This window comes from Aquarana catesbeiana, linkage group LG05 (assembly GCF_042186555.1).
Source record: "Aquarana catesbeiana isolate 2022-GZ linkage group LG05, ASM4218655v1, whole genome shotgun sequence".
NCBI lineage: Eukaryota > Metazoa > Chordata > Amphibia > Anura > Ranidae > Aquarana > Aquarana catesbeiana.
The window spans coordinates 520,592,774-520,609,476 of NC_133328.1; the positions used below are offsets into that span (position 1 = coordinate 520,592,774).

General features: G+C 42.4%; 1 protein-coding gene across 2 annotated transcripts in view; it reads left to right on the top strand.

Moving 5' to 3' along the window:
- CHD7 (chromodomain helicase DNA binding protein 7) overlaps positions 1–16,703 on the top strand; it is a 196,171-nt gene that overhangs the window by 138,037 nt on the left and 41,431 nt on the right. For both annotated transcript variants that reach the window (XM_073631683.1, XM_073631684.1), the window contains exons 10-15: positions 2,204–2,341; positions 2,441–2,562; positions 6,651–6,894; positions 8,770–8,946; positions 12,211–12,354; positions 12,453–12,714. In XM_073631683.1, the coding sequence (XP_073487784.1) occupies positions 2,204–2,341; positions 2,441–2,562; positions 6,651–6,894; positions 8,770–8,946; positions 12,211–12,354; positions 12,453–12,714 (1,087 nt within the window). The remainder of the gene's footprint in view (positions 1–2,203; positions 2,342–2,440; positions 2,563–6,650; positions 6,895–8,769; positions 8,947–12,210; positions 12,355–12,452; positions 12,715–16,703) is intronic.

A 16,703-nucleotide genomic window follows, 5' to 3' on the forward strand; every position in this document is an offset into this window, starting at 1 on the left:
GACATTGTTTTATCAAAATGGTGATGAGATGACTGATTTTTGGGGATTTTAATGGTTTATCGAAGTCTAATGCCCTGTACACACGGTCGGATTTTCCGACGGAAAATGATCGATGGGAGCTTGCTGTCGGAAATTCCAACCGCGTGTAGGCTCCATCGGACATTTTCTATTGGAATTTCCGTCACACAAAATTTGAGATCTGGATCTCAAATTTTACAACAAAATCCTTTGTCGTAAATTCTGATCGTGTGTACACAATTCCGACGCGCAAAGTTCCACGCATGCTCGGAATCAAGCAGAAGAGCCGCACTGGCTATTGAACTTCATTTTTCTCGGCTCATCGTACGTGTTGTACGTCACCGCGTTCTTGACGTTCGGACTTTCAGACAAGATTTGTGTGACCGTGTGTATGCAAGATAAGTTTGAGCCAACATCCGTCTGAAAAAATCCATGGATTTTGTTGTCGGAATGTCCGATCGTGTGTACAAGGCATAAGGCCTCTTTCACATGGGCGGCTGTTCTGCTGCTGTTAAAAGCATGTTTTGTTGTTTTGAAATTCCAAAACTCCAGGTACAGGGCACAGCGATCACTTGCAGTTGTGTATTGCGATTAGCAGCGGCTGCGTAGGAACATTCTTGCCATTTCTGTTGTGCTTCCTGTCTTTCTTTTCTTGTTGCCACTGCTATCCGCAGGAGAAATAGTACACTGCGGTTACGTGCAGATAGCTGCGCTAAATCGGTCCTGGACGCAGTCAAATTCATTTTTTCTAACCGCACAAAACCCCATGTAACAAAACCGTGTTTAAATGCAGTGTGTGAATGGGGCCATAGGAAAGCATTCTGTGAGTTTAGGTGCGGTATATAACTTCATCTGTCCGCAGCTAAAAGCTGAATTCTATCCGCCTGTTGTGAGTGAAAGGCTTCCAGTGGCAGCAAGGCTAAGGCACAGGGACATGGAAGCCATAGCATACCAAGAATGTGATGGCTTTTCTCCTATGATCTGCCATAGTATGGATCAGTTAACCTATCAGATTCTAGCTGTCTTTTAGTCAGACTACCAAAGAAAAGTTAACTCTAGATTGGCTGCTTTTGCCAAAGGTCAACTTTTTTGGTCAACTGGCCTCAGATTTGCAGTCTCACAGGTTTAGTTAAATCTACATTAGAGTGATTGTAAAGGCTAAAGGTTTTTTACCTTCATAGAGGTGCAGCTCCCCCTGAACCCTCCCAGACCCCCCTAATACTTACCCGAACTCCATCTTGATTCAGCGATGTGCACAACAGCATCTCTCCCAGGTATCTCCCTCCTCATTGGCAGAGACACAGCAGCAGGAGCCATTGGCTGTCAATCACAGCCAGCGAGGAGGGGGCAGGGCCGAGCCATACTCTGTGTGTCTTATGGACACACAGGCAGCTCGAGAGTGAGCACACAGGAGTGCCCCCAGAGCAAGGTGCTTGCTTTGGGGGCACTCTGCATGTGCGTTAACGAATGTATTTCACACTGCACTGTGCTTAATCATTATGTGAAGTTTAGTGTTAAATGCGTAAACGCTTGTTCCCAACTTCAGTGACACTGGTTGGTGGATTTTACTGCAATAAAGATGTACACCCAATCTTGGGTCTACTTATAAGGGGGTTGCGTACCTAGGTGGAGCGGTGCACCTACATATTGGACACTAGTTCTGGTGACTGCCAGGGATTTCCCTTACTTGGGAGGGATTTCCCCTCACTTCCTGTTGAGGCTTTGGGACAGTAAATTAAGAGAAGTCTCCCCATGGGACAGTAAATTAAAAGAAATCTCCCCATGGGACAGCAAAAAAAAAAAACTACCTGGGGTTATATCTCCTTTTTACACTGTCCAAAATTACACCGTTTTGCCTTCAGTTCCACTTTAAGCATCCTGATCTCACCTCTGCCTGGTATAAGCACACTTTTCATAGGTTTTTCTCGGCTCTGGCTCTTGGCAGCAGTGTATGCATTTTCGGAACCATTTACATGTTAAATAGCGTAGTTATGTGACCGCAGTATGGATGAAATATATATACTGTACGTCAGTTAATAGTTCTTATCTAATCTTTATTTGAGGGCTGCATATAAACCTAGCAAGCCTGGCTTTTCTCTAGCCTTTCACTGTGTATACATTTGTCCCAATGCTTCAGAAGACATTGAGTTTTCAGTTGTAATTTTTTGACACTGTGCTTGTGCAGCCCGTGACACACTATTTGGTGAAGTGGTGCTCCCTCCCCTATGAAGACAGTACATGGGAGCTGAAACAGGACTTGGATCCAGCAAAGATTGAAGAATTTGAGAAACTCCAGAGCAGAGAGCCAGAAACAGAGCGCGTGGTAAGAATTGGCACAGCCAAGCAGTGTTTTTATTTGAAAATAGCTCAGTTATATGTTCTTTCGGAAAACCACTAATGGGATTTACTGCATTTGAAACAGGAGCGACCTCCTGCCGACGAGTGGAAGAAATCGGAGAGTTCCAGGGAGTATAAAAACAATAACAGTCTCAGGGAATACCAGTTGGAAGGAGTGAATTGGCTGCTGTTCAATTGGTACAACACGTAAGTATTTTTTTCCTACTCTCCTAGCAGTAGCCTTAGTAAACTTTAATGGCTTTGTTTCATGGCAGAGTTTAACCTTACACATTTTATTGGCAACTTAGGATTGAGGTTTATACCCCATAAAAATGTGGAAAAACCTTATTTGACTGTGCGGCATCCTGTAGATTGAATCTAGAAAGCATTTAGTAGACATGGCAAGTGTCTGATGTAGGCATTCATTGACCAACTCTAGTTTAGTTAAAACCAAGATTTCTTTTGAAAACTACACAGCACCAACCAGTACAATTTACACTGTTTTTTTTTTTTTTTTTGCTCATTTTATTATTTCAGTCTGTTTATTACGTTTTCCACATGTACAAAGGAAAAACAAAAACACATTGTCTGACCCAGAGGGTCACATATGTAAAGAAACAAATACGAGAACATATCAAAGTGAACAGTAATTAGTGCAACAGTAAGACTCAAAACAGTAATCAGCATTATCTCAAGTGTCCCTTACTGTAACCAGCTAAATAGTCCCCGCCCCCACTCACAGGGGGATTCCTTGAAGCAAAGCTTTCTATACAATGGGGAGGACCAACGCCGTTGCTCAGCTTGCACCGATTACACCTTATTTAATGTGTTTGCGTAGAGCAGCTAATGCACTATTGCATGCTGTTTGATAGGAAAGCTTATGCAGAGCATCAAATGCAGTACAAAAAGACTTTTTTTTTTTTTCCCCCTGGCTCAGACTTGATAAAACTGAAGTTTTAATCTGCTTTTAAATTGCCCTCTTTGGTTCCGGCCACGCCCCCTCATCAATATTCTAATTAAATGTTTAAAACATTTGTGCTTTGCTTACATATGTTATGTTGAACCCAGTTATGTCATTACTGGGTCTCTGTGCGTCTCTATGTAATGCAGGCAACTCATGTCTGGTAGGAAGAGCCAGTAGGGTGTGCATAGCTGTGCATAGCTTCCTGAAAACCTCACAACACCTTGCCTAAAGCTGGCCATACATGGATTGTAATTTGTCCGGTTCAGCAGGGACTGTCCAACTTTCCATCCATATATGGCCAATGTGATTGAACAGAAGTCTATCTACTAATCGACTTCTGTTCCACCAATGTGTCAGATTTTAGCCACTTGGTCAGCACTGCAGGCTATATACTGTAGCACTGATCTGTGTATTCTGATGACAGGAGAGTCCCACTCTTAGAAAATGCAAAGGCAGTGGGAAGTGTGAATGGGGAAATCGGGTCAGGTGTGGTTTTTTTTTTTTTTTTTTTTTTTTTGTTTTTTATTAACCTGCTTGTTGAACTCTTCTATGGGCCAGCTTTAGTCCTCCTCTCAAGAGCACTCCGTGCTGATACATGCAATGTGCTGGCTCTTTAGAGGAGCTATGTAAATATCGCAATGCATTTATGGGTGGGTGTTCTTCACAGACTGCATTTGCATGCAAAGCGCCCACATCTAATGCTGAGGCTTCATGATTGAAGGAACGTAAATCCAATGAATGAAAGAAATGGGCTCAGACAAGCTGGGGAAGAAAGGGCTAGATCAGGGGTGTCCAACCTTTTGACCTTCCTAGGCCACATTGGAAGAATACTTTTTTTGGGCCACAGCAGCCCATTCATTTTGAATGGGCTGCTGTTCCTTTGCGTTTCATGCAGGAAAAAGGTTCCTGCACCATTTTTGAACAGCAGGGGCTGGGAAATCGTATGGTGCTATTCCACCAAGCAATTTCCCATCGGTTCCCACACCTGGAAATGCACTGCACTTTTAAGTGCGTGGTGGTGCCATTAAGAATTACTGGCAGCCCCGCACATCTGTAAAGAGCAGCGTGTTTTGGCTGTGGGTGTTGCAACCTCCTGCAGTAGTGTGAACCAGGCCTAAATTCATGGACAGTTTGTAAAATCTGTGATTTTTCATCTGTCTGTGAATATCTGTCCATGCAGGCTGCATGTCCATAACAAACATTGATGGACAGATGTAAAAATCATGTATTTTACAAACGGTGCTTGAATTTAATGTAGGTTGGCAACCCTGGTATTTGCTGTGTGCCGAGGTAGAGGGGAGGGGGTTAGAGGGGATTGTGGGTGGGGGGCTTCAGGGGGAGCCACTGAGATCTGGGGAAGTGCAGCCCATATCAACATCCACCCCCATACAGCCAAGTGGCATTTACTACTTTGGTGCTATGTAGAATCCCTGCTTTAGCTGTTGCTGGTGCTTTTACAAAAAAAAATGAAAAGGGAAGGGGGGTGTGGAGGCGCCAACTCTGCTGACACTGTTATATGGTGAAGGTGTAATACATACACTTACTGGTAAGTCAGTTCAGATGGGGTGGCGATGTCCATCAGGGGTTGTGTTGTCCTGGGATGTGTTGGTGTGCAGGCTTCACTAGCAGTCCTTCACCTCAGGGGATGTTGGTTCCTGGTTGAGAGAGGCTTAACAGCAGTGTCCAGTGTGTGGAAGCTCCACGCTAACCACCCTGGAACCCGGAAGTGGAAGTGATGTCGCGGTGCACAGGAAGTGTCCAGACACAGATAGGAGATAATACAGGCTACGCGCTCGGGGCTCACAGCTCCTTCTACTGGCCTCTAGAGATCACATCCCAGGACAACACAACCCCTGATGGACATCGCCACCCCATCTGAACTGACTTACCAGTAAGTGTATGTATTACACCTTCACCATATAACAGTGTCAGCAAAGTTGGCGCCTCCACACCCCCCTTCCCTTTTCAGTGCTATGCTCACAGAGGCTATGGACACCCTCTGAGGACGGCTGCTTCCTCTCTCTCCCCCTCCCCCCTTTTTTGTTCTAACATTAATGTTCTATCAGAACCATCATTATACAATTCCATTCCTGACATCACAAAATCTGAGCGCCGGAAAACCTTTCTTCTTCAAACCTGGTGCTTTTACAAAAACTGCAGCCCCCGGCATCCCTTCAGCCATTCTTATTTCTACATTCTCTGTGCTGCTACACCTTGTGTAGATGGGTATCCACAGCATCCCCTGCATCCCTCTATGCATGCTAGTTGCGTGGCTTCTCTTCTGCAAGGGGTTCTTCCAGACATGCCTTGGACTGCATGCTGAATTCCCCGGGGCCGTGGGTTGGACACCCCTGGGCTTAGATGATGCTGAACATCTTCCATCTTGAGAATGAGGCAGGCTCTTGCTTTGCTGCAGCTTCTAATTCACACTCTGAGAAGCTCAGTGTGCAGTGAAATTGCAACTGCGCAAGGCTGAATGTAAGGTTGCGGTCCAAATATTTTAGTAGGTTTTTATTTATTTATTTTTTTGTCAAACCTTCGGCTAAGCATGTTCTATTGCCATTTTAGATGCAAGTGACACTTAGCGGAACTCTTTTTAACCGTTTTGGGAAATGACCGCATTCTACACTTGCAAATGGTTCTTCGAGACAGCTGGGCTCCTGTTCTCGTTAGGAATCCCGGGCCTGTAAACATGTGATGGGAATGTTCTGCTTGGCACAGAAACTCTGAATCATAGCAGCACTACATCATAGCTGGATTTACACTCACGACTTACATGTACACGGCACAGCTGCTCGAAGATGATACATACTTTCCAGGCTAAAGGCTGAAGGGAAAGTTTACCTTCTATCACCATGCGATTATTAAATGACACACAAGATGCATGCTGTGCGAGTGGTTCCTTAAAGTGGATGGCTTATTTATTTCAAATGTTCATCTGAATCATGCACTGTCTGAGCATCATGGGATATGTAGTTGAACACTGTCGGCTTGTGAACTGTTTGTCACAGACACATTGGTCATCTTGTGTGTGTAATATAGTTTTTTTTTTTTTTCTTTCAGTATAATACTACACGACGGATTGTTTTAAGTAAAATCAAATGGCTGTGTAAATTTACTAGCAGAAAGCAGATTGTGTTGCATATCACCACATTGCAAATTTATTTTGAGTTCACAGTGGTGCACATTTTGCTGCACTGTTTGCTGTATGATTGGTGTGCAGGAGCATTGCTTCAAAATAAGAACTTGGGCACAGTCAGTTAAAACAGATTACTATAGCTAGAATTACCTTTTTTCTTTCATTTTTTTTTTTACCCATTTTTGCTTTTAGGCGAAACTGCATCTTAGCTGATGAAATGGGTTTGGGGAAAACAATCCAGTCAATTACCTTCCTGTATGAGATCTTCTTGAAGAGCATTCATGGTCCATTCTTGGTCATTGCGCCACTGTCAACGATCCCTAACTGGGAGAGAGAATTCCGCACATGGACAGAACTGAATGTTATAGTTTATCACGGAAGCCAAGCAAGCAGGAAAACCATACAACTCTATGAAATGTACTTTAAAGATTCACAGGTAGGTTTGATTTGTTACCCAAATCCCTTAAAACATTTAAGCCAACTATATTTAAAGGTCCATTTCTTGTTCTAAAGTGAAAAAAAAAATTCTATTGGGTAAATATACCAGCGGTATTTTGCAATTTGTAATGCTCTTTTATGTTTCTAGTTATGTTTCATTTACACAAGTGCTTATTCCTTACATGGTTACCTTTATAATAAATATTAGAGTGATCAGGGTCCTTATTAAATTGTTTAATAATTTATATGGACTGTTGCTTTCGTATCAAAACAAGAACAAAATTGTTATCTAAAGCAGTTCACCATTAGAACTGGTAACTGCATTTGTTTTCTTTTTTCCCCCCAGACCTTTTATTCTTTTTCACCTGATGATCTTCCCTATAATGAGTTTCTTATCCTGGAGTGAGAAACAGCAGCACACTAGTCTTCCCAGTGAATGACTGTGCAGGGGGGCATGTCGGCATAAGTCTGATCATTGGAGGAGAGCAGGCTGAGTTCTGCTGGAAAGCTGACCACACTGTGTTCTCATGCCTAGCATAGTCAGTTTGTAGGCTCCATGCACACTAGCTTAAAAAGGAAAAACCCTCCTAGCAGCTGCTTTTGAGTGTTTTTTTTTTCGTTATTTGTTTGTTTATTTTTTTCCTTCTTCTAGAAGCAAATGGTGTTATTTTATGTGTCCATGTATGTTTTTGGGAGCGATTTGCCAGCAGAAAAAACACTGACAGCTGCTGAGCACCGGGTTCCAGCTTTTGGGGGTTTTTTTTATTAGTGGGTGGTCACTAACGTCCTTAACAACCAGTGAATTAGCTGGTTGTTGAGGAGCAGACTGGCAAGCCGGCCACTGCATCCCTAACAAAGGATGGCTCATCAGCTGTCAGTGGGGTTTAACTCTGGCTGCTGGATGTGGGGGTCTGAGGCATTTTCCCCCCTGTTGAGGACATGTAGCCCTGGTATGGTTCAGGCAGGGGGGAAATCCCGCTGACAGCTGATGTGTCATTAGTTGTTAAGGACGTGGCAGCCCCCTGCTCCTTAACTAGTTGCTCCTATACGCCACACAGAAAATGCTAATCACCAGCGTGATCACTAGTGTGCATGGGGCCTTGATAGAAAAGCAGAGTGTCTGGCAGAAAACACCAGGGATTTGACAAAAATGAAGCAATACAAAGCACAGGATACTTTTTCATACAAGTAACATGGTACATCAGGCAAATAACAGAAATATTGAATTCTGGGTTGACATATTTAACATGTTTTATGTCCTAACAAAAGTATTGTTTCATTGCATTTTCATCTAATAACTCTGGATAGTCTGACTTTCACCAAGGCACAAGTCAATTGATGCAGCAAAGTCCATATGTCTTGGTGTTCTCTTGCTTCCTTTGCCGACGAAACAGTAGCTGTATGTTGTTGCCTTTGGAATCCAGGGTGTAATAAAGAGATCTGTGCCTATAATGGTTGAGAGTAGTAAATGAATACCTTCGTCTGATATATTTTTAGGACAGCTGGAGGATGTGTTTTCTGTATTTTTAGTGTGTCATTATAGCTTGTGTTCACAGACTATAGTTTTCCCAGTTTTCTATCTGGATAACTTAACAGTGTCGCACTCTCTCCTGTTATTAAATATAGATAAAATAAAAACACCAGAAGTATTGTCAGAATTATACCTTTTATTGACTTAAAAAAAAAATCTAATGCAAGCTTTCCAAGCACTAAGGCTTTTGTCTAGCATACAAACAGATGAAAGCTGAGATGGAGTACAGAATATGTACACATTCTGAACTCGCACATTGTAGACCGATGAAATGTAAACACAGACATATGGTCCTCCTACCTTGCTCGTGTGCTGATCATTTTTTTTCTCTCCTATTTTAAGGGCAAAGCAATAAAGGGTGCCTACCGGTTCCATGCCATCATTACAACATTTGAAATGATTCTGACAGACTGCCCTGAGCTCAGAAACATCCACTGGCGATGTGTTATCATTGATGAGGCTCACCGGCTAAAAAACAGAAACTGTAAGCTCTTGGAAGGGCTAAAGATGATGGATTTGGTGAGTTTTGTCCCTTGTCTTGTTTGACACCGTACATGAGGCAGAAATACATACTAATTGGATATCTACTTTTATTTCCATCCCTTTTGACTTTCACAAGGCTGAATTGTGATTGGTTGTTATAGAAAGTAAGCTAGACTATAGCGGGTTCCACAGGGGAGCAGTGAATACCAGAACCTTCATAGGATTCAGCTTTGGCTGGTCCATGATGTGCGCCTACAGGGAACCAGTATACACATAGATTGTCCTGTTGTGTTTTTTTTATGCTCTGATAGATTCCCTATAGCCTGTTTGTGCAAAATGCCCGTGAAGCAGGCTGGTCAAATGCGAATAATTTTTAATTTCTCTATTTTATTGCTATGCAGCAAGTACTGTTATTTGTATTCATGGGATCACCTCTGTACACGTCTTTCTGCTGCATCCGTCATTTAGACGAGAGCATCTTATGAGTGAGGACAGGAGGTGCCACGTGTGACTGCTGAATCAGCATAGCCAGACTCTGAGGCTAAAGTTGGAACCAGCATCTGTTGTATAAGAATTTGAAATGAGAAGGGAAATGCTTTTCCATACCCTGTACTTATGGGTTTGGATTGGCTGCTGTGCTGCTGGCTATAGGAAAGGCGTCTGCACAACCTGTGGCTGTCCAGCTGATGAATTGCACCTCCTTTCTGTAGACCGCTATAGCTATATCTAATTCAGGACTAAAAGTTGTAGGGTGACTGGTACGGGGATGTGGGTCTTTTTAGCTGGCTTTTACTCCTGTATGGATAGGGAAAATGCCTTGTTAGGCTGTGGCTTGGCCCAGACAGATGACTATGACAACGTTACAAGGTTACTGTCTGGGTTTTCTCACTGATATAAATTTAGTGAGGTAAGAGGATAATATCCTCAAATTGTCTTTAAATAGTTGTTGAATTAGATCAACTGTAATAACACTGCAATATTACTTAAAGTGGAACTACACTTTATCTGAGCACCACAAACCAAAAGTTATATTTGATTCATTTTTAATATTCAAAGAAAACTCACCCATCCATCCATGTCTCCATGTTTTATATGTTGAGAATTCGCTTTGAAAAACACCCCCTAGCATTTCTGGCCATGACCATCTTGCGTAAGGGCAGATGATTCATGTAGCACTTCCTGAAATCTACTTGTCCTTAGCTCAGCCATGCAAGTAGAAGAGGGTGTGCTTAGCTGAGAAAGCTCATCCGCCCCTCTTTCCCTACTAAAGACTGGTATGTATGATCTCATTTGCCTAAGCATGAAAACCAGGAAGAAACTGAAGAAATGTATAAAAAAAAAATGTTTAAAACAAGCAAATATGATGTGTCCTATCCATTTACTAATGCTAGCAGCATAAGGTTTAAAAATAGTGAATGTTGATTGAGTGAAGTTCCGCTTTAATAAAGCGGTCACTTTAAATTTGTCTTTAAAGTGTTAACCCCAACAAAAAAATTTAAGATCCTGGTCCCTTAAAGCAGATTAAACACCACAGTGCTTGTGCTGTGTAATCTGCCCCCTCTAAACTGTAAAAAAAACTCCCTGAACCTTCCACTTCCTGTAATCTCCTCTCTGTACTGACCACAATAATCAGCACTGCTGAGCCCTGATCACAGTGGTCAGAATGCGTCCCTCCGCCATCCGCAGCAGTTCACTCTGCTCCCCCTCCTCCTTGCCTGTCGGCTCTCTCTCTGTGTCTCCGTGAGAGGAGGATTTGCAGGTGATGCTGCCACCTCCTGATGCATGTGTTTTTTTTTTTTTTGGCTTTTATACCGAGCCACAAGTTTGCATGGTGGGACCATGCCGTAACTGTGAGCCAAGCATTTAACTCGGTTGTGTTGCAGTCCCATTCATTTACTGACTGTCAGTGTCAAACTCTGCATGTAGAGTTAAAATTGGTGCACACTGATGGAAAGCATTACAGCCACAGCAGTGTATACCCATCCGAGTGGCACTATGCCTGCATGTAGGTGGGGCAGTAAAAACTCAGATCAACCTCCTTGTTTTACCCTTCCCCTGGTTGCCCATGTGAAAGGATCATTAAGGCTCTCTTTTTGCTACTCTAGAGCACAATGTGACTTTAAGGCTGCTGTAAAACAAAGACTCACCCTTTTTATACTGTATTGAATTTTGTATTTTGATGTACAATTTCCCTATCTGTGGTTGTAAACCTCAGAAAGGAAATATGAACTGAGCACATCCTTCTGTAGTGTGTACATCTTTCCAAAGCACTGAGTATCATTTTTCTCTGCTGCCTTATTTGTATGCACCCTGCATGAGTCATTTCTGACAGGTTTTCCTGACACCAAGAGTTAAAAAGGTGACTGGGAGGGAGCTCCAAAATTCTAGGTGTGATTTTATATCCTTAGCTCTGCATAGTGGAGAGGGGTGTGTTCCTTCTCTCCATTCAGCTTTTAGAACTGCCCTCACAATGTAGAACTGTGACCCAACATTGCTTGGTGTGCTGCTCAGGCTCTCTAGAACTGGATATGAGTACGGAGCTTCCACCGCTGGGAGTGCTGGCACGGGAGGGAGCTCGTCCCAGCTCCTGCAATCACTGAGGCTTAAGAAAGTACCCTGCTGCTGCACATCCGTGTTGTCTCCAAGATGAGTGTTCTGACCTCCTGGTTCTGGAGCTGAGGAAAAAAATTCCTTTGATCTGTGTGTTTTTAGAATTATCTACAGGATATATTGCTGCAGATAAACAGGTACAACTTATGTAGGGGGATTTGTTTCATCTTTGTATCATCTGAGGCTAGTCGCTTTACTCAGTATAGGTTAGGGTTTTCAACATCTTTAAATTAATTCAGGTGAAAAGTATGCACCTGCATTATTGGTCTTTTAGTTGCTTTGCTTTATACTATGGTTTCTTTGATCATTCTTACACATTTCCAGTTTCTAGTTTGGATGTGCTGGTGTTCCTGTACTTCTTGAACTGTGATGTGCATGTAGTAGAAAAAGGTAGAATTGGAAATAGGAGGAGAAGGGCTGGAATATTGTAGCTTTAATGTGAAGAATTGTAATCCTATGTTTAGCTTATGCCACGGATGTGCAGGTATTCTCTAAATGTGAAAGGTTTTGAGCCTTTGTGTTAGGCATTTGACCAACGTAATATCCCCCCCCCCCCCAAGTTAGACAATGCCTATTACATAGCTTTAATTTATCAGCAAACGATTGCTGATTAAAGTTGTCATTTCTATCATTGTTGGAAAGTAACTTTTTTACTCTTCTGGTCTCATTCTTAATTCTCATTGCTTTCAGGAACATAAAGTGCTGCTAACAGGGACCCCTTTGCAAAACACTGTGGAGGAGCTTTTCAGCCTGCTGAACTTCCTGGAACCTGAACGCTTCCCATCAGAGAGCAATTTCATGCTAGAGTTTGGCGATCTAAAAACTGAAGAACAGGTAGGAGATCTAACAATTATTACTATGCAACTGACATCAGACTCCTTAGGGAGGTATTTGCTTAATGGAACAGTGTTTTACACCAAACTTCTTTTTAGGTACAAAAGCTTCAAGCTATACTGAAACCGATGATGTTAAGACGTCTTAAGGAAGACGTTGAGAAGAATTTGGCCCCAAAAGAAGAAACCATTATAGAAGTAGAGCTGACAAACATCCAGAAGAAATATTACAGAGCCATCTTGGAGAAGAATTTTGCTTTCCTTTCCAAAGGAAGTGGCGGTGGCCATGCAAATGTTCCTAACCTTCTAAACACTATGATGGAGCTGAGAAAATGCTGCAATCATCCTTATCTTATTAATGGTAAATCACATTTATATTGTGTGAATAACTATTTGACCGTAATGATGTTTGATGTTTTTTTTTATGAGATTGTCTCATTTCTCCTGGTTGGAAAATTACACAAGAAGGGGAACTACCCCTGGCACAGTAGGTTCAGCAGCATTTGAGTATTTAGAGCTTGAAGGGGACACTGTTGCTGCCGCTAACTTCTTATAGATCACTATAGCATGTAGTAATACTCCCATTTTTTTCCTGTCCATTGAAGGACACAGGAAGTTGTTTAACTGTTTTTGTTGGTGTCCTAGAACGATTCTCAGCTTTGCTGTTAAAACATCTAACCTGTTTTTTTTGCAAGCAATGTTTTTCTCATTCATGACTTTTCATCCATCAGTGCTAGAGCTTGTCTCTACAGGTGCAGCTAGCCTCAGGCTGGGTTTTGTGGTACTGCAGCCACACCCTGCTGAACTGGACATTACGGGGCTAGCATGGAAGTGACCTTCGGGCACTGGGTTCCGTGTAAGGTGCTTTCCAGACCTCAGTCTGCTTGCCCATCTATCAGCTGTTGCATGAGCATTGCCTGTCTCTGGGTAACACTCTTCAAGGCAGACTTTTTTTTTTTTTCAATTTTCTTCCCAGACTGTCTCAGTACCACACTCTTTTTTGCCACGGGACAAGTTGGTTAAGTTTCTGCTCAGCCCCTTAAGATCAGGTCATACCTGACTGGGCAGTATTCTAACTCTGGAGTCAGTAAAGTCTTTCTTTCCCACATTTTGAATTCACCTATCAGAGAATTCTTGTTTCCCAGTCTACTTCCTGTAGTTTCAGGAGATGTGGTTGTCTCTACATTGCTGGATCATTTCCTTCGCAGGTCATTTGATCCGGATCCAGTTGGACAATGCCACTGCGCTGGTTTCCCTCAACCATCAAGGAGGAACAGGAGATCTTTCTGTAACGGGAGGTAGTTTGGATCCTTACTTGGGTAGAACTTCAAGTTCTAGGCCTGTTTGCTCTGTTCATCCCAGGTGCAGTCAGTTGGATATGGGAGAGTTGTCCATGCTTCTGAGTGTGTGTCCAGGACCTGCATTGCCAGTTGAGGACAACTGATATGGACCCCTTGATATCCTGGTTCAACAGAACACTGAACTGGTTTGTTTACAGATTCAGGAATCCTCTAGCAATAGAGTGCTCGGTTGATTCCATAGGCCTTTACACATAGGCCCTACATCTAATTATTCCTTGTCTGCTTCAGACTCAAGATGGGAGGGCTTTCAGGCAACCTTCCTTGTTCTGAGGTGACCCAAGTGAATGTACTTCACAATCTTGTAAGCCTCCTGACTGACACATTGGTGGGGAATCTTGTGTTGATCAAAAGTAGAATGGATATTCCAGCCAAGTCAATCTTGGGGCTTCACCCCAGGCACATCTTTCCCTTCTGGCAGATAGTTTGGACTATAGCCTGGCTCTCCAAACTATCAAAAGTGCATTCTTCCTTGCTATTTTTATTTTTTTCATTTTTTATTTTTTTTTAAAGGTTAACCTTCTGAGTCCTTATATGAGCTTGTTCCCATGTACCTTACCTCGTTTGTCCCTTGTGACACCATACAATAAAAACTTTGGTTCTGTTTTCATTTTTAGAACTCCTTGGAGGTAATTTTACTCTTAACTCAACCTCAAGGGGCTCCTCTCTCTGGTAGTCATCACCTTTGCAAGATGAGTGTCTGACCTGACAGCCATACCATGCGTGGAACCCCAATTCTTTTTGGTCCTATAATGGGATAAGGTGAGTTGAGGCTTGGGACCTTTTTCTGTTCTAGGACAGTTATGATCTTTTCTCGACAATGGTATCACTCTCCGGTCCCTCTCAGACCCCAGTTCCCTGGTTAGGGCTTCCTTGTTTGACCACTGTTCAGGCTGTTAGTCTTTATCTCTCACCTACTGACTTCCTTTTGGTCATCCCAGATGGACCTAGAGTTATTTGGTTTATGTTACATCATTCCGGAAAGCTACCCATGATCTTGCCTTACATTTTTTGTTACCAGGTGGAGCTTGCATTCTAATCTTTTGCCAGCTTCAGGCATTCGATCCTTCAGGTGGCTCTTAGACAGCTGGCAGTCCCCAGTTTTTATATTGGTAACATTAGACCTGCTAGGGATTGTTTGCTTTGTTCCCACCCCTCAGTTGGACTTCTTTTGGTGGTTCTGAAGATGAGACTTCCTGTGTCCCTCAATGAAGAAAGACAGTGGGACTATTGTACCCATCATAAAATCCACTTCTTGATATCAACTGGGGGACATAGGTCCTGGGTCTTTGTTGTCTCTTACAGAATTTGGTTCATCATAAAAGAACCAATGTTTTGGGGTCTTATAGGGCATCTGTAGACAAACGGCGCACTATCCTGCTATAAAGGGGTCATGTGAGATCCCAAACCTTTGGCTTTTGTATGATGATGATGATGGTATAATAAATTCTTTATAGTATGCCTAAACTAAAAAAAAACAAAAATGTTAAAGTATACAGTTGTGCTCATAAGTTTGCATACCCTGCCAGAATTTATGATTTCTTGGCCATTTTTCAGATAATATGAATGATAACACACAAACTTTTCTTTCACTCATGGTTAGTGTTTGGCTGAAGCCATTTATTATCAATCAACTGTGTTTACTCTTTTTAAATAATAATGGCAACAGAAACTACCCAAATGACCCTGATCAAAAGTTTACATACCCCAGTTCTTAATACTGTGTATACTTAATACTTAAACATCAATGAACGCTTGAAGTCTTTTGTGGTATTTGTGGATGAGGCTCTTTATCTTCTCAGATGGTAAAGCTGCCCATTCCTCTTGGCAAAAAGCCTCCAGTTCCTGTAAATTCTTGGGCTGTCTTACATGAACTGCACGTTTTGAGATCTCCCCAGAGTGCCTCAGTGATATTGAGGTCAGGAGACTGAGATGGCCACTCCAGAACCTTCACTTTATTGTTCTGTAGCCAATGACAGGTCGACTTGGCCTTGTGTTTTGGATCATTGTCCTGTTGGAATGTCCAAGTACGTCCCATGCGCAGCTTCCTGGCTGATGAATGCAAATGTTCCTCAAATATTTTTTGATAACATACTGCATTCATCTTGCCATCAATTTTGACCAAATTTCCTGTGCCTTTGTAGCTCACAATCCCTAAAACATCAGCGATCCACCTCCGTGTTTCACAGTAGGAATGGTGTGCCTTTCATCATAGGCCTTGTTGACTCCTCTCCAAATAAAGCAATTATAGGTTGTGGCCAAAAAGCTTAATTTTGGTCTCGTCACTCCAAATTACTTTGTGCCAGAAGGTTTGAGGCTTGTCTCTGTGCTGTTTGGCGTATTGTAAGCGGGATACTTTGTGGCATTTGCGTAGTAATGGCTTTCTTCTGGCGACCGTGCAGCCCATCTTTCTTCAAGTGCCCCCTTATTGTGCATCTTGAAACAGCCACACCACATGTTTTCAGAGAGTCCTGTATTTCACCTGAAGTTATTTGTGAGTTTTTCTTTGCATCTCGAACAATTTTCCTGGCAGTTGTGGCTGAAAATTTAGTTGGTCTACCTGATCATGGTTTGGTTTCAACAGAATCCCTTGTTTTCCACTTCTTGATTAGAGTTTTAACGCTGCCGATTGGCATTCTCAATTCCTTGGATATCTTTTTTCCTGTTTTATACAATTCAGCTACCTTTATTCCCCGCAGATCCTCTGACAATTGGTTTGCTTTCCCTATGACTCAGAATCCAGAAATGTCAGTGCAGCACTGGATGAAAGATGCAAGGGTCTGTCAGGCATCCAGAAACCCATTGACCTTTTATACACACACTAATTACAAGCAGAACACAGGTGAGGATGGTTATGTTTAATAGCCATTCAAACCCCTTTGTGTCAACTTGTGTGCATGTTATCAGGCCAAAATCATACCAGGGTATGTAAACTTTTGATCAGGGTCATTTGTGTAGTTTCTGTTGTGATTGTGATTTAAAAAGAGTAAAC